Source organism: Durio zibethinus, chromosome 14 (genome assembly GCF_047325235.1).
Source record: "Durio zibethinus cultivar Kanyao isolate XHJ-2024 chromosome 14, ASM4732523v1, whole genome shotgun sequence".
NCBI lineage: Eukaryota > Viridiplantae > Streptophyta > Magnoliopsida > Malvales > Malvaceae > Durio > Durio zibethinus.
The window spans coordinates 12,916,549-12,935,370 of record NC_143175.1 but is presented as its reverse complement, the minus strand read 5'-3'; the positions used below and the strand labels follow the sequence as shown (position 1 = coordinate 12,935,370).

The following is an 18,822-nucleotide window of genomic DNA, read 5'->3' as shown; positions in this document are numbered from 1 at the left end:
TTAATTTATTTGATATAAACATGTGAAATTAGTATACATATTAATTATCAGATCTACTTGTATATCTACCTTAAGTTAGTTTGGTTGCACTGTCTTTGGCTGTTTTCTTTTCTTTCCACGTGCGTTTTGTTTCTCTCTCTCTCTTATCTTCTCTCCCTTTTACCTTTTCTTCGTAGGAGGGACGAGGGAGAGGGAGAGGGAGAGGGAGAGGGCGGAGGGCGGTGCAGTTGGGTAGCCCAAAAGTCAAAACTTTTAACTACAATAGGAAAGAGCCTAAGGATAAGATGCAGTGAATGTCAAATGTCTGATTACATTTTTTCTTTGAAAAAGAAAACGTTGGCAAATTCTTTTTTTTTTTTTTATATATATAATTTTATATTCTTTTTAATAATTCATTCTATCTTTTGATAGTAAATTTATAACGGATCAAAAGTAGATGTTTGATTTAAAATATTAAATCTGTGCCAAATCAAAATTGGATGTTTAATTTTATAAGGAGTAAGAACTAAATATTTTAAGATAAAAAATCTTATAAAAGTATATTTTAAACTAGAATGATTTAAGAGTCTTGACGCAATTACTAAAGAAGTTCACATGGTCCTTGGAGTTCTATTAAAAATGTTAGCTAAAATGAAAAGGCTTTTTTTTTTTTTTAATGCATAAAAGCAAATACCTAATTCTCTTTTTGAGCGATTCTAAATACACATTATTTTATATTAATTTGACGCATTCAAATTTTGCTTATTTCAAAAGATTGAATCTAACTGATAAGACTCAATTTTTTTTAAAAATGATCATTTGCGTTCATCAGTTTAATTTTCTTAGTTGAGTTTTGTCTAATCAGAGATACCCTAGCAACGTAAAAATATCCTAACCGGTAGATGAAACAAGCACGTATCACTACTGGTACAAATGTTGGAAATCGAATGGTGGTAAGAAAATCAAAGGACAATCCTTTTATCGGACAATGGAAACACCTTACATCATAGACATAGAGATTAGGGAAAGAAGAACAAGTAGGTCTTCCCATGGTGGACCCACAAATCTCCAACCACCGTGGCAAATACGTTGGAAAAGAAACGCAATACAAGTTGAACAAATTAAACAAACAGACCCCTAAAGTAAGACACGGTCCGTGCATGGAAACATACATACAGGACCTTAAGGACTCACATCTCTGATCTCTCTGTCCTAACGGTATTTCAGCCCATCAGCAAGTAGGTCACCAATAAGGAACTGACACGCAAGCACCTTTTTATTTACCGTATTATATTGCCCTACCTAAGGCTGCACCTGATCACAGAGAGAGAGCTTTGAAATGACTAAAGTGCCAGGACAAGACCCGGCACAGACTTTCCAAGCCTGTTGGACAAGCTGCTCTCCCACACGGAAGGGCAATGCACAGCCGTTGACGACGAAGCAGACGACGATGGGGATGATGACTTGTAGTCGGACGGTGGGGATCGGGTGGAGTTTCCAAGGCGAGTAACAGTTAGAGAAGTGTTGAAGTACTCCCTCACTTGGGTAATTATCCCATCCGTAACAGTCCAGGCTTGAACCCAAGAGATTGAACGGTTATGATCACAGCCTTCAACGATAACGGTGGACCCAAAGGTGGTAAAAGAAAGAGGCTCAAAATGGAAAGAGTCGTCTGATGAAGCTCCAGTGAGCAGGCGCATCATAAACTGGTGAGTTGGGGGGCCATGGAACCACCACTCAAGGTCAGGAGCAAGGATTTCGTGAACGGTTTCAACGTCTCGAGTTTTTAAGGCCTCATAGAGGGCATGAACGACCTCTTGGTTCTTGTTGGTTTCCTCCAGAATTTTTTCCTGAGTGTTAGCCAGATCTTAAAAGAGAACACCTAGAAAACAAGAAAGCAAAGAAAGATTTGGGTTTAACAAGAATGCAAAGAACGAATTTTGTTTTGTGGAGATTTATAGAGAAGGGAAAGGAGAGGGAAAAACCAGCAAGAACCGGCAAGGGTCTCAAGCAAGGAAGGATGAAACGGGATTTATATAGAAAAAGTCATCAACTTGGCTTTGATTCTCTACATCCATTTCTTTGTCTTATAATCTACGCTAAGGCAATACTAATAGAAGGGTTAACGCAAAGGTCCAGGGTTTTTAATAATTCTGATAAAATCGTAGGGGTATTTGGGACTGAAAAATGGAAAAAATGAAGTATATGTTACGTGGCAGGATTATAGTGGTTATATGGATAGAGTGGGGCCAACGATAATGAATAATCAGTTTCTTTCCTATGCGGTAGGCGGGGTTGAGGACAGGTGAGAAGTCAGGAATTTCTGGTCAAGCAAACTCTTTTTGACCCTAATTAAATTGCTTAATTTCCTAATAATCCGTCGTTAAATTATGGATTTGGGCTAATAAAAGGAAGTTTGTTCTGATCTCTTTACGCTACCAACTTTGGGGTGATAAGCAGGTTCCATGCTAAGGAATATGTTGGCGTTTTCATTTGCTAGTGATATGTCACTGGTTATGTCGGTTTCTTTTTTCCTGTTTCATCCTTTTGGGTTTGGAATTTATTGTTCCTTCTTCTTCGTCTTATATGACAGCGAAATTCTTTTGCTGAAATATAAAAAAAATTGTTACGTTTTTTGGACCGAAATTTGAGTTTAAGAAAACGAAAGAGATTTAAGATACGCATGGGCTATTTTAGGCGAAATAAATCAAGAGAATGTTTGCAACTTAAAAATTAATTAATAAATCACCTGTTAAATATGATTACAAAAATTAATTAAGTTAAATTTTATATTTAATAAATCAATAGATTTTAATATCATAATAAATTAATCTCCTTTTTCATTGTGTTAAACTTGTATAACCTCTAAAAAAAAAAAAAGAAAAGGGCTAAAGATTAAAGAAACCTGCTAAATATGAAGATATTTAAAGGTTGTGCTATGGTAGATCAAAGTTTATAGCAGATCAGAGCAAGCAAAATGCCAAAGAATGATTAAATTATCTCACTTAAAAGCATAGCATTGCCTTTTCTTGCATCTCAAGGATCGGTGAAATAACTTGCAACATAGAGAAGTTTCTTTCATTTCACATCAACTGAGTTTTCATAACGATTCAACCAGTTATGTTTTTTGTTTCCTTTGATAGGATGGTTTTGGTTTTTGACAATGAATTGAAGAAGATCAGCTTTTCTCTTAACCATTTGTAACATTGGTTTCTCGACAGATCATAAAAGATTTTATAGTCATGTTTGCAATTTATTTTCATTTATTAGCCCCTGTTGAAAATAGACAATTTTCTTGCTTTGAAATAAACAGCATACCCGGAAAAGGGGCTTGCAAGTAAACATCAGTTACCATTCAATGCCCTTGTCCAGTGTAGATTATTAGATATATATTTTCAAAATAAGTGTGGCAAGCAATCCTTCGTTAGAAAGGAAAAAAAGAGTAGGGGAAAGTTTGGTGTGGAAAAGAGTGTACATTTGGAGTACTATGATCTTGAACTTTCAATTTTTAGATGGTCTTGAGTTAATTAAATAATTAATAATATTTATTTAATGATATATGTTATTTATTAATATATATTATTTAAATAAATAATTAAATAATATATTATTATTTTATTTCAAGTTTAATTTTTGAATTAAACGGAAGTTAATTAATTTTTATGTTTAGATAATTATGTTTGTTAATTTAAAACAGATAATTTTATTTGGACGGACAGTTATTTGCAAAATGACATTTCATTGTTATTATAAAAACTTAAAAATCAAAATTAATTTATGTGAACTTTCTTTATTTCTCCAAATAATTATAAGATTTTTTTTTTATAATATTTTGTTGTAAAATTTTTTTATAGAAATCTGATAATTAATCTTATAGGTGGGTGAATGTTCAATGTATTAATTTCTTTTCTTCAATAAACATCACAATTAATCACTAAATTCCATAATATCCTCTATATTTGTATTTGCAACTCTTTTACATATCTACTCTACTAAGTAAATAATGCAACAAAAATAATTAAAATCTCAAAGAAAATGGCATCGTTACGCCTTATACATTTCCTTAAATTTCTTGATTTTTCCATACATTTTTTCGGAAGTCACATCTAGAAATCAACATTAGGCCCCAGTCCTAGGCGGACGAGGACAAAGAGAGCTTGTCTTGTACAATAAAGAGCAATGGAGAGTAAAATTGGCCGTGGTAAATAATAGTTGAAGCTGGTTTGCATCCTCATTTATCATCTATCATTTATCATTATTTTACAAAAAGGGTCCTCCTATTGGAAATACATATTTAAATCCTATAAGGGATTTATTTGAAATTAGTTACATATTACTTGATGAATAAAAAAAATTACAAAAAAAAAAATTTAAGAGTAAAGAGATTTTTAATAGGTAAATTTGACTTGCGAAAAAAGAATTCTAAGAGAAAAAAGATTCTTAATAAGTAAGTTTGTATGGTTATAAATATGTGAAATTTTTATAAAGTTAGGTATGAGAAAAAGATGTAACAGAATTATAGGGTTTTATGGGTATACACCTAAAAGACTACTGAAGATTTACATCTTATGAGTGTATATGTTTGTTTGTGAGTGAATTAGAAGAAAGTGAGAGGATTCATATAGATATGATGTATGGGTGCATATAGGTATATGTTTGGTTGTATTGAAAAGGGTGTACATAGGTATGTGTTTGTTAGGTTGAGAATACTCTATAAGATTAAAAGAGATTGAGAGGGTCTATGAGTATTGATTGTTGAGTGGTTGATATGTTTTGAAGTATGTTTGTAATTTTTTACAACTAGTGGATTTTATTTCTCATCCGTGGATATAGATCAATTAGATCAAACTACGTTAAATTATTATCTCTTGTATGATTGATTGATTGTTTGATTTTGCTTCCACTGACTTGATTAGATTATGGCTTTTTAGCTTAACAAGTGGTATAGAGTTGTAGGGTTTTATGGATAGACACCTATAAGATTACTGAAGAATTACATCTTATGAGTGTGTATGTTTATTTGTGAGTAGATTAGAGGAGACTGAGAGAATCCACATAGATATGATGTATGAGTGCATATATATATGTGTTTGATTGTGTTAAAAAGTACACATGAGTATGTGTTTGTTTGGATTAAAAATACTCTATAGGACTAAAAGATATTAAAAGGGTCTATAAGTATTGATTATTGAGTGATTGATATGTTTTGATGTATATTTATAATTTTTTATAATTAGTAGATCTTATTTTTCATCCGTAAATATATGTTAGTTAAATCAAATTACGTTAAATTATTATCTTTTGTATGATTGATTATTTAATTTTACTTCAACTAACTTGATTGGATTGAGACATTTTAACCTAACATCTCCTGTGCCTTATGATCAAGATCCAACTTCTCTCGTAGTCCACAAATTATCTAAGTTTCGAAATGGTCCTTGGTTGTCCCTACTCCAATCATATTCACAGAAATAGGATTAAGGCTGAAAACTTGGAAAGTACAGGCCATTCTCCAAGCAGCTTGCCAAACTAGCTAGCATGGAAAGATAGTAATGTTTTTGTAAGCTAGAGAAATTAAAGTGACAGGAACCCAAATTGAGCACATGGAAGTGGATTAAGATATTAATTTGTCAATTTCCTTTTGAACTGTTACAAAAAAAAAAGAAAAAGAAGATAGAACCTAAATGGAAGTGACCAGCGTGAGACAAACGGTTCTACTTTGATATATTAGGAGGGATACCTCCTTTGGAAATCAAATCAGTGAGGTCTTGCCTGTAATGAATCATGTTTATAGAATTGATGTCAGTTGAAGTTGTGTTTTTGAGTTGGTAAAGTGGTTAGTTTTGGTTAAAATCAATCCCGTACCTCTCAACTGCTTTAGATTTTTTTTTTTCACTTGATTTGATAGAGGTGTGATGTTTAGGGGAATCCTAAGGATTGCCAAGAAATTGACTTTCAGTGGGTACCCAAAACTACCTAAATTAGTTACACTGCCCCATCTATTGTATTTTTATCAGTACCCAATTGGTGAAAATATGTCAAACTATAAAGAGTTAAACCACTGAATGAACAGTACCTTCCTATCACGTGTTTGAGAAAAGAGTTAGGCAGAAAACTATTAAACCATCTTTCCAAAATGGAAGTTAATTTCACCTGAGTAGTTGAATCACTTTGTCCATAGTTTATTGAATCCCCCTTTGTTTATTGGCAAATTATTAATGCCTTGTATCCTAATATGGTTTTAAAAAATATTAATCTACGTTTGAAGCTTTTTGGATGAGCTGATCCCCATTCATTAATCTATTGAAAACTATAAGTTTGTGATAAATTTTCCTCTTTTTCCACTTGATAAATTGGAACAGTTTTCAACCATTAATAATTACAATTAACCACTTGTCTCCTTTTCAATTAGTGGTATTTTTTCAACCACTGAATATTGAAATCGAAAAAATCGAAAAAATAGATGAACTATTGAATCAACTTAAGCTTTTGGAATGATCTTAACAAAATAATCTCCACAGTAAAGATGCCTAGCGGGGAGCCCTGAGAGTCTTTGCTTTGTTTTTTCTTGTACAGGTTTCCATGCTCATCTTCTACACCCATCATCACCAACCCATAAACTTTTAACTCTGATGCTAGAATGTTCATCAGTCTATATTGTCAAATTGTGCCACCTATCATACTACTTCTCCATCTCCACCGTCCATTCTTGCACAAACCCTTTGTAGAATGTCGCTTTCCTCTGAAAGACAAGGCAGAAAGAGCCGAAAGGTGAAATTGCAAATGACTTAGAACCTAAATTTTCTCTCTAATCAAGGAACAGGTTAATATATTATTTAAGGTAATCATAAAACTGTCCCACTTAGGTCACTGAGGAGCAAAAAAAGGTTATATATCATAAAGAATGGGGCCTCCTACACGACATGCTGTGTTGATTTCCGATGTGAAACTGTTTGTTACTTCAGCCGTAAATTCTTTGATCTGGATTGTGTCAGCTATATGAATTCTTTAGAGCTGATTGTCTTTTTATCCCACTCAGTTTATTACATAACAATAATGGCATTATTTTATCATTTAAACCGCCCCGCGCCATTGTGCACGAACTCAAATGTAAAACTGAAATCTTTCCTGAAGGAGAAAGTTGGATTAGGTAACAAGATCATAGGCACGGTGGCGAGCTGGTCACTGTTTTTAGATCAATTCTTTATTGAATCAGGAAGTAGACTTTCTATAGTTTTGAGTGCAGCATGAGTATGTGCCCTGTATGTGAGTGTGAGAGAGAGAACACTGTCTCACACTGATAAAATCCTTAGAATAACTTCGGCCTCAATTTGCACCATGATATTGGGCAAGAGTACGTAGAAACAGTTGGTTTATAGAATTGAATGACTTCTGTAATAACCAATATGATGGTTATATATGATATTGTAGAAATGCTAAAACTGGTGGTACTACATGCTGACACTGCTTGCTTTGCATACCCCGCAAATCTCACGCACCCATGGACAGCCCGAACTTTCAGGCCATGATTATGACCTATGTGAGAAAATTGATCTATCAATACCAAAATGACAAGAAGACCTACATCGAAGCATTTGCTATTAACAAAGCTAGCTGTCTTGAACCCTTATGGCCCTCGTCACCATCTGACCAGCTAATCACTTCCTTACCAGAAAATATTTATATCTCTCTCAGAGAAAATTCACGTGTTCCATGACCGCACTGATGCATATGTACGTGTGTGGGTGTGGGCTTCTCCACGTGTAATACAATATAAATGTGATGTGAAATGTCTCCTTATAATATCTAATTAATTAAGGCATTAAACAAATCAAATGAGCAATGCTTAAAAAATGTAAATGAAATGCTTCTATGTCAACCAGCATAGTGCTTCATCAGATCAAATAACAATTGCCTTTGTTGACACCAGACACAAACGACACAGAAAACCTAACAAACAAATAAATGAAGCAGAAAAAATGAGTACATAATATTGAGTTTGAAGCAATAAATATAATAGTACAAAAATAATATATCACAATAAATTTATAGTAATAAATAGTAATCAATAGTAAAAAATACAAAAAAAATAAAATACACTAAAACTTTCATGAAAAATATTTTCATGTAGAAGGAAAAAATCATGACCATAAAAAAAATCTCTACTATCAAATAATAGATATACGAAGCTTTTCTTTAACTAAAATTAGAGCTAATCAACAATTAAAGAGATAATTGAAGAAATCTCACCAAATAGATAATTCAACAAATATAACTTGAATTTATTTATAGAGGGTTTCAAACTCGATATTTACCGTTTATAATGTAGAACTTTGAATTATAAACCTGCTGATAAAATTTCAGCTCAATCAGATCATGGATCAATTTTTGTTTAACCAACTCTTTTTTTTTTTTTCCTTTTCTTTATGTCTTTCCTGACTTTTCTTTTTTCTTTTGATTTTGACGCTACCTTCTGTTTCTTTATTACACAGTCATTCTTTTATTGTTTAAGGCTTTATTTAAGTAGGGCTCTCTTAAGTCACAAACAAAAAAGGTTTTAGGCTTTTTAATTGGCTAAAACTAGTGGAGTTAGACCCTACATATCTTAACAATCTCTCTCTTTAGCTCCATTAAGAGGAGATTCATCACTATAGTAGTTTCATTTGAAACTTAACTTGGCCAAAGAATTCATTCCAACTAAGTTACTGTAGAGCTCAAGCTTCTCTCCAAGAAATGTCTTAGTCAATATATCTACCACATTCTCATCAGTATAGATTTTCTTTAATAGTATCTACTATTTCTCAATCATTGAATGTAACAAGTGATACCTAACATCAATGTGCTTTGTTCTAGCATGGTATATGGCATTCTTACTCAAATCTAAAGCATTTTAGCTATCACAAAATATCACATACTTTTTTTAATTCAATCTTGATTTAAGAAAAAAATGTTTCATCCAAAGCATTTCTTTACCTACTTCAGTTGCTATAATATACTTAACCTCTATAGTTGACAAAACAACACATTTTTGCGACTTAGACTACCAAAATATAGCTTCTTTTACAAAAGTAAACAATTACTCGAAAATAGATTTTTTACTATCAAGATCACCTGTCATATCAGCATCAATAAACTTTTTTAAAACTAGTTTGAAACTTCATAACTCAAGCATATTTTTGAGGTGCCCTTAAAATATCTAAAAATCCATTTCATTGCTTCCTAGTGAACCTTTTTTAGATTAGAAAGCAATCTATTTACTACACCAATTGCATGAGTAATGTCAGATCGTGTGCAAACCATAAGATACATCAAAGAATGGATTGCGGAAGAATAAAGAATATTAGACATAGCTAGTTGCTATTTCTTAGTCATCGGATAAGATTTTTACTCAAATAAAAATGGTTGGCAAGTGGACTGCTAATTAATTTAGCATATTACATATTGAATCTACTAAACACCCATGTAACATACTTTTCTTATGACAACCACAACTTTTCAGTTCTCCTATCCCAGATAATGTTTATATCGAGAATTTACTTTGGTAGACCTATATCTTTTATGTCAAAAGACTTAGATAATTGTTGTTTCAATCTATAAATCATACTAGTATCTTGTCTTATAATTAACATATAATCAACATATAATAAAAGAATAATAAAGTTATCATAAAAATTTGTTTTGACATACACATAAGGATTCGTTGTTGTTCTTTTATAGCTGTGGCTCACCATAAAAGAATCAAACTTTTTATACCACTATTGCAGAGCTTGTTTCAAGCTGTACAAGTTTTTCTTTAGTTTGTAAACTACATGCTCTTTCTCTTTTACTTTAAAAACTTTAGGCTTATCCATATAAATATCCTTTTATAAGTCACATACAAAAAAGTAGTCTTAACATCAAGTTGCTCAAGCTTAAGATTCAAACTAGTTGTTAATTTTAGTACTACTCAAATGAAACTCATCTTTATAACTGGAGAGAAAATCTTATCAAAATCAATGTCAGGTTTTTGAAAAAAACCTTTCACCACTAATCGAGTTTTGTACTACACTAGTTTATCATATTCTTTTTTTAACTTGAACACCCATTTATTTTTCAATGGCCTTATCCCTTTCGAAAGTTTAACAAGATCATATATACCATTTTTTCATAATGATTATTTTTTTTTTATTTTTAATTAGTGTTCTTTATCCGGAGTAATCTGTGTATCTTGAAAGCTCTCCAACTTTCTCTTACTGGTAACTAAAATAAAATCTAAACTTGGATACCTAGTGCATAGCTTGTGTTATCTGATAGATTTTTTAGGCTAAGACTCTACACTATTTGATGCTAAAGGTAACTCCCCCTACTTAATACTATCTGGTAGAAAGTATTGCTCACCTTACTCAACACTCTCAAGAAGAGAGGATTGCTCCCCTTACTCAAAACTATTTGTATCTGGCTCATCATTAACTATGATCAGCTCATTTGTACCCTCAAGTTTTATTTCTTGCTCAATTTCACCATCTATGGCTCTTTTTGGTGGAACCCTTATCGGTGTTGAAACATTATATTAAATAATAACTCATATAATCTTTTTATTTTTTTCAAGATCTAATATGATTTCTTTTTCATGAAAGACTATATTTTTGCTTCTGACTGTTTTTTCTTCACTTGATCTTATATTCTGTAGTCAAATTTTTTATTACCATATCCTACAAACATACACTGTGTGACTTTATTATCAAGCTTTGACTTTTGCTTTTTCGACATATGTATGAATACTTTACACTCGAAAACTTTCAAGCAAGAGTATGAAGTATCTTTCTCTATCCAAACTCCTTTTGGAATGTCAAAGCCTAAAGAAACTGATGATGATCTGTTAAACAAATAACAAGTTGTGTTGACTACTTCACCTTAGAATGATTTTGGTAATTTTGTCATTCTTAACATACATTTGACTTTTTTCATAATAGTGCTGTTCATCCTTTCAGCTACACCATTATATTGTGGTGTTTCAGGTTCTATTATCTTATGCCTGATCTTATGCTTTGAATAGTACTCTTCAAAGTTTCTGGATGTGTATTCCCCACCATTATTAGTCCAAATACACTTCAAAGGTAGTCTTGTCATCATTTCCACCATGATATGAAATTTATGAAAATACTGTAATACCTGACTTTTATTTTTCAACATATATACTTAAGCTTCACGTGAAATCAATAAAAGTAACAAAATACCTATTATCACCCAATAACTCAATCTTAATAGGACCACATATGTTAAAATAAATAAATTTTAATATGTTTTCTTTTTTTTGAGAACTCTTACGAAAAGAAACTCTATGATGCTTATCAAATAAATAATGATTACATAAATCGAAAGATATACCTTTGGTTAAGAGAATAAGAGACTACCTTATCAAAATTTGTAACCCATTTTTACTCATGTGGGCTAACCTCTTATGCCATAAGTTTGTTGAAGCATCATCTTCAATGGCATTATCTGGTTATCGTTCAATTACATCTATGTCTTGTACATTATGTAACATGGTTTTTCCCTTACAACTACCATAGATTCTTCGAAAAACTTTCACTATCCATTCTTTTGTCGACTTTTATATCTCTCTTCATCAAGGACATTAATAGCAAAAAAAATCATTCTCATATCCAAAATGTGTTTGACATCCCTTAAAGTCAACATGTAGCCTATACTAGTTTGTATAACAATAACACCAATCCCAATAATTTGTAACAATCTTTTTTTTCATATTGGTGTAACCAAAGTCTTTTGCTTTATAAGTTGTAAACAACTTTCTCTTAGGAACACAATGATATGCCGTTTCTATGTTAACTATCCACTCAATGCTAGGATCATAAATATGATTACATCACCATATGTACAAATCAAAGTAACTGAATCACTGTCTGAGTTCACTGTTGCAATATTGTCATCAGTTGAACTTTTATCTTTCTCATCTTTCCACTCTTGCTTCAAGTTTTGTAGTATCGCTTTATATGACCAGTTTTATCATAATGGAAATACTTCACTTTATCTCTGAACTTGGATCTACGTTTAGACTTATTATGGTCTTTTTAGTTCTGACCTCTATCGATGTTTCTATTTCTATTCTCTATAATAAAAGCTTGATTCCTAGAGTCGAAATTTTTTTATCTTGCTTCTTTATTAAGCATACTATCTTTTATCATCTCCAATGTCACCTTGTAATCAGGAGCTGAATCAAGAACAGTCACAACTAAAGTATTCTAGCTGTCTGGCAATGAACTTAAAAGAAATAACACCTTCATTTTATCACCCATCTTAAGCTCCATAGTTGTCATTTGATTAAATATATCTTAAAAATCACTCATGTGCTTTGTAATCAATCATCTATCCTTGTACTGTAAAGTTACAAATTTTTTAACAAGCATAACTTTATTCATACCTGTTTTTCTCTCATACGATGCTATCAATTTTTTTCAAACAATGTAGGCATTGGTCTTTTGTGCTACATGATAAAACATACTGATTTCAACCTACTTTTTAATTATAACTAGTGTCTTTTTACTTAACTTCTTTTAGCTTTTATCTTTTGTATCTGGTAGTTTAGTTGAATCACCCAATATCTTTGCAGTATAGATAATCTTTCATCATAGGCTTATAAATTGAATAATTTGATGTTATCAATTTTATCATGAAACCTGTATCATATTTCATGATCTCAAATAGAATTTACTTTTATCTTGAGTTACTTTTGTATCGATGTCCCAAAAATAACCCTTACTCTAATACTACTTATTAGGCCTGAATTAATAAACATAACAACACAAAAATAATATATAATAATAAACCCATAGTAATAGACAATAATCAATAATAAAAAATGTAAAAAAAATAAAGCAAACCAAAATTTACGAGAAAAACCTCTAATGTAAAGGAAAAAAATCATAGACTACAAGAAAAATTTTCACTATTAAACAATGGATATACAAAGTTCTTCTTTAGCTAAAACTAGAGCTAATCAATAACTAAAGAGATAATTAGAGAAATCTCACTAAATAAGAGACTCAATAAATATACTTTAAATTTGTTCTTAGAGAGCTTTAAACTCGATTTTCACTGCTTAGAATGTAAAACTCTAAATCATAAATTTGCTAACAAAATTTTAGCTTAATCGGGTCACGGATTGACTTCCGTTTAACCAACTCTTCCTTCTCCTTTTTCTTTTTAATTTTTTTGTCTTTTCTTCTTTCTTTTGGTTTCTGCGTTGCCTTCTGTTTCTTTATTACATAACTTTTTTTATTGTTTAAGGATTTATTTAAGTAAAACTCTTTTAGATAAAAAACAAAAAAAACTTTAAGCCTTTTAATTGACCAAAACCAATGGAGCTGGACCTCACATATCCTAACATATAATGGGCAGCTGGTCATGTAGCTTGAGTAAAAGTTCATAATATCTTTTGAGATTAACAAGAATACCAATTCACCACGCCTTCATATATTGTGTATTGGAGAAGGTATTTTCATTGTTAGACAGAATACTGAGGTGGAAGTGAAGTAGCAGGTTTGTGCAAATTTCCTATAGTTGTGCCTGTTAAAATCAATTGTCTGTAAGGTCATGGTGTTTGTTCCAAGAATTTGAAGGCAGCTATTTAAATCCTTTTCTGCTTAGCTTCATCTATAGGGTCTTTTTGATACGATCAAAAGCAAACAACAAATCGCAGAGATGATGACCCCAGAAACAGTGAATTCTGCTATAATTCTGCGGGCATCATATTCAACCATCTTTTCCTCCTGATAACAATCAGGTTCGGATAATGAAAAGCAACTATACATAGTTTTCGGTCAAGTCTCTAACTACTTCTGGTTCTATGTCAAAAGAATTTTTTTTGGGCACGTTCTGCATCTGAAGATAGAAAGGGATCATTGAAGTTATCAAACATTTTCTAGCCACCCAGGACGAAGCTAGAATTCTTTTGGAACTCATCATGGACAAATCTTTACAAACTAAAAAGGTGATACCGAACCGAACAATATGATGATTAAAAAAAAAAAAAAAAAAAAAACAGAATGACAAGATGTACAGATATGTATAAAGCTTCAGAGAATTTGAAAACTACCTTAAGCTAGATTGCGTCACAAAACTAATGCTCTGGATAGACATCAAGTAGCAATTTCAATTATAAACAAAATTTGCCATATCATTTGAAAACTAATGCTGCTAAGAAAGAGATATCTCTAGAAAATCAGTGTAGTACTCCTGAACGGGAATTTACATATATTCATCCAACAAGAAAAAGAAATGAGAAAGTATGAGAAATGTGAAATTATAATGCATTTCAATGCTCTCAAAAGCATTTGTGTACATGACCACAACTCATTAGACAAAGACAATGACGTTTGAAAATTTCCCTCAATTATGTTTCTTCTCTCTGTATCAATGACAGAGCGGGTGGAATCATAGTTTCATCTTTACCTTCTACAGACAACTCTTCTTTCATCGTAGAAAGCTGCTGCTCTGGACTATAACGTTCCTTTGAAACCATTCTGGGACTTGAAGAATTAGCTGTAAATCTCATGGTTGGGCTAGAATTGAACCCAGGTGAAGAACTGGGGCCAGAACTAAATTGGATGATCCCATCTTCACAAGGTAAAGGTGATATTGGCAACTGGTTACCATGGTCCATTTGCTTTCTTAAGAACTTATCTTCTACAATATCATAAGAATTCCCAGTGCGTGCTTCCTGAGCAAGAGAACACCAACAACAGAATAGCCACAGTGTGCAATCACTAACTTCTGGTTGACCAAAACAGAAGTTATAACCTGGCAAATTGAATCTCTTTCTCATTTGAATCCTCCAGAAGCCACCATACAGTAAACCAAAACCACAAAGAACAATTCCGGTGACACCAAGAGCCTCTCTGAGAGTCTCATTATCAATATTCACAGCAGCCAAGTTGAAAATCCAAAAAGGAGCCATACAAAACAGGAGAAAAGTTGCAATATGTACATACATGTTCCCAAACCCAAGTCTCTCCATGTTCCACCCAAAGACACAAAAGCTACAAAAAAGTGAAAGACATGCTAGAGAAATATCATCCCAAAAGTCAAGTATCCCTCCACTCCAGAGTGGCCTGCACTCAACAATTCTCTCTTCATCTCCGGATGCAAATGAATATCTCTTCTCCAATGATATCCTTCTCAACTGCTCTGGCCTCTTACTTTCACCAGTGTCAATTGGTCTCAGTGCTTCCTCATCCATTTCAGAATTATAATCCCTCCCTAGAGGGCTAACAATGGAGTAAACACCAGCCATTGCCGGAGCTGCTATTGCAATTGATACACATATCCCAACTCCAATAGCAGGTCGCTCAGATCTCCTGTATCCCAAGTTCAGACTACAAAGGGCATACTGAGCAAAACAGTTGATATGGAGTAGCACAACAACCACCAAAATGTGTGCCCACTCATGGGGCTTATAGGTCCCATTCTTACAGTATATCTTTCTGAGTCGGGAAATGTCTTCTGCTCTCCATCTACAAAGAAGTACAAGATGGTAAATTCGCTTAGGGTGTTGGTAAAGACACATAAGAGTAAACAGCGCATTGAGAATTTGATTGTTGACTTCAAACCAGGCATTTCTCTTGGACTCCTTAGGAAGCACTGCATTCAACATTCCAGTCATGACAAGGAAAAGAATGGCGCCCGAGATAGCAACACACATGATCCATACAAAAAGGGCCATGTTCATTGGGTCCCTAATCCATTCCTTAAACATTTTCATCAGAGAAACCTGATCAATTTTTTTTGCAAAAACCCCTGTCAGACGTTCTCGTAAACCATGACCGCTTGAAGAAGCCACCAACTGAGAAACCTCATCTCTCTCTTCTACTAAGCGCTTGAATTTGGCAGATGCAGAGCCAAATTTGAGAAACTTTATTCTATTCGGAGGAGACATAAAGCTGCTATGGGACCTTCTTTGAGAGTTTTCACCGTTCAGAAGCACCCTTTGTGATGATGAAATGTGAAGGGGAATTTGTCCCTTTGTTTTAGTGACATTGGATTCCTCAATTTGCTCTTTCTGATTCCCATTATCACTTGAAGCCATTCTAATATCAAAATTGAACTCTCAATCAATCCCAGAGCTATGCTATACAGAGAGAAGCTCCTAAGCGTGTAATTCTAAAATTCATTTGAAAACCAGAGTACACATGGTCTATGATTTTGCAGTTACTACCACAAAAACTATATCAAAAAAGAGGGAGCCAAGGAATCCGTAAAGCTAAAGGAACTAAAGCAAAAAAAAAAAAAAAAATTGTGATTGCAAAGATAAAAAATAAGTATCAATATTTGATAAACCTAAGTTGACTCAGATCATAAAATCTATCCTACACTCTAAATCTCAGAGAATTGACTTGCACAGTATCTACTTTTGCATCAAAATTTGTTTGTTATCATCAAAAGTATTACCAGATGAATGGAAAAAACCTAGAAATTTGTTCAATTGCTTTCATTTAATAGAAAAATCAGCATAAATATACGCGAGAAAAACACCAAGCAGAAAATAAAGAGTCGAATGTTAACATATGTAAAGGAAAATTGACCTCACATAGAAGAAAAGCATGAGCTTGAAACTTACGCTTATGGAAAAACCACGAAGGAATTCATGAGACAACCGGTTCTGGAATCATCCTAAAAAAAATTCACTTTTGCTGTAGCTGAAGCACATATACAGATGTCCGTCGAGACATGAGTGAACAGCTTCGTTCACCAATCATAAGTCATGGTAGAGAATCTTACTTTGAAAATAAGTGGCGCTATCCAAATGCTACAAGAATAAATTAATTTCGATTAAAATTGTTCTATTTCTATATCAATCAGTTAAAAAAATTATTTATTTGATTAATTTGGTCAATTATCAATAGACTGAGTTAATTTATTTTTAAATATATTTTAATATATAATATGTTATATAATATTTTAAAATCATATATAATATATAAATTTATTTTATATAATAATATAATGTATGCAATATATAAATGTAAAATAACTTTTTGTATAATAATATAAATGATATATTTTTCAAATAGTTAAAACCAAACAAATCGACAAAATCCACCAATTTAAGTCAATTTTCATTAAAATATTTTATTTTATTTAATTATTTTAATGCAATTTAATTCAATAAATTATTTCAAATCAAATCAATTAATTTAAATTCTCAACTTTTAATATCAAATCCACCGAATACTCTCTAATTGATAAAGTTGGGAAAATAAAAATTTTACAAAAGTTGAGAAATGAGGTTGTTATAGTGATGAATTTCCATTCCAACCATGACATTAATATTATAGGTTTGAGAACGTTTATAATTGAAAGGGAAAAGCTAATAAACCTGATAGGATTAATTGAGTTTACTTCAACATTTTCATAGGAGATGAATATTGGATTCAGCCTAAAAGCTTACATGGCCATTAATATAATTTAACAAAAATTAAAACTGATTTGAATGCAGGTACGAGTTCAATTTCGTTGGATTTACATTTATAAAATTGATGCTACCATCATGAGCTCTCCATTACTTGTCTCCAGGGCCTAATTGGAGACCTACACAATAAAAAGGAGAGAGAATTACTCTTTACCTTTTTAAACTAAAGTTATAAAACTCAATGGGTCAATCTCATATATATAGAGACGAGAATAGAACTTTCCCTAACAAATTACTCAAAATTGACCAATACTACTATGGGTCCAAATACAATTAAACTAAAGTTACACTTAACAATAATCATATTACTATTTAAGTATATTATAATGTGGTACCACATCAATTACTTATTAATTGACATTAACTAATATAATCCAGTATATAATGACTTTGTTAGTCCACTAATATGAGATAAATATAATAATTTCTCACTTGGACAATACAAATCATTAAATTTGAATCAAGATTAACAAAATGGTCATAAATAGAAATTTTTAATATGAGTGTATACTTAAATCATCATACAACAAAATGAGCATTTATAAGCTCCAAAATACATTGTACCGATAGGGTACCAATGTATGGACTTATATGCTCTCAGCAACCTGAAGAAATTCATAAGCTTCAGAATGCATTGTATCAACAACAAAACAACAAGAAGTATTTATGAGCCTCAAAATGTATCATACTAACAAAACACGTGTACACAAACTCATAAATACTTTAGAAGTAATAATATGATAGTGTGAAATGGAAATGGTATGAAAACAAAATTAGTATCCATTTTCATTAGGTCTTTCAAATCTAAATTTAATGATGCGTTGCTTTGAAGGAAGCACATGAGACTAAACCTGAATGTCTCATTTAACAAAATGTCAAACTTAACAGAATGTGCGCAAATAGTATATACATATAACAAATAGGAATCCATCGATCACGGTTGCAATTCAATTACACAGAGCTCCCATTAACTTGATACAATAAAAAGCTTTATAAGCCTTGAATAAGGGTCTGTTGTCTGACATTTGAACAGCCAAAATTAGTTAGTGGTTACATCAGACTGAGCTCTATAGATTATTTACTCTACTATTTATACCAATAATGGATTCAATTACTTTCTCTCTAATATATTAAATAATGATATCTATACATATAGAGTGTGAGAAAGTCTTAATATCTAAGAGAAAGCCACCATTACAGATTTACCCCAAAACATCCTTAGCTACTTTAGAATGGAAAACCCAAAATCTAGCCTTGAGATAAGATTTTATAATCAACAATCAAACATATAGCTCCACCACATGCTACATGTTTTACCTTCATAATCAAAGACGGTGTAAGTGTTCATTTCACATTGTCTTAAAAAAAACTTCTCT

At 32.0% G+C, this 18,822-nt stretch overlaps 1 protein-coding gene and 1 pseudogene across 1 annotated transcript; both read right to left on the bottom strand.

Annotated features, from left to right (window-relative positions):
- Window positions 1-930: 930 nt before the first annotated feature.
- LOC111293898 (wound-induced protein 1 pseudogene) lies at window positions 931-2,000 on the bottom strand (annotated as a pseudogene).
- Window positions 2,001-14,187: 12,187 nt separating this feature from the next.
- LOC111295397 (uncharacterized) lies at window positions 14,188-16,735 on the bottom strand. The gene is made up of 2 exons (XM_022888868.2): window positions 16,595-16,735; window positions 14,188-16,064 (listed from the first exon to the last, which is right to left on the bottom strand). Exon 2 carries the CDS (start codon window positions 16,061-16,063, stop codon window positions 14,372-14,374), a length of 1,692 nt encoding a protein of 563 aa, XP_022744603.1. The 5' UTR covers window position 16,064; window positions 16,595-16,735; the 3' UTR covers window positions 14,188-14,371.
- Between the last annotated feature and the right edge of the window lie 2,087 nt (window positions 16,736-18,822).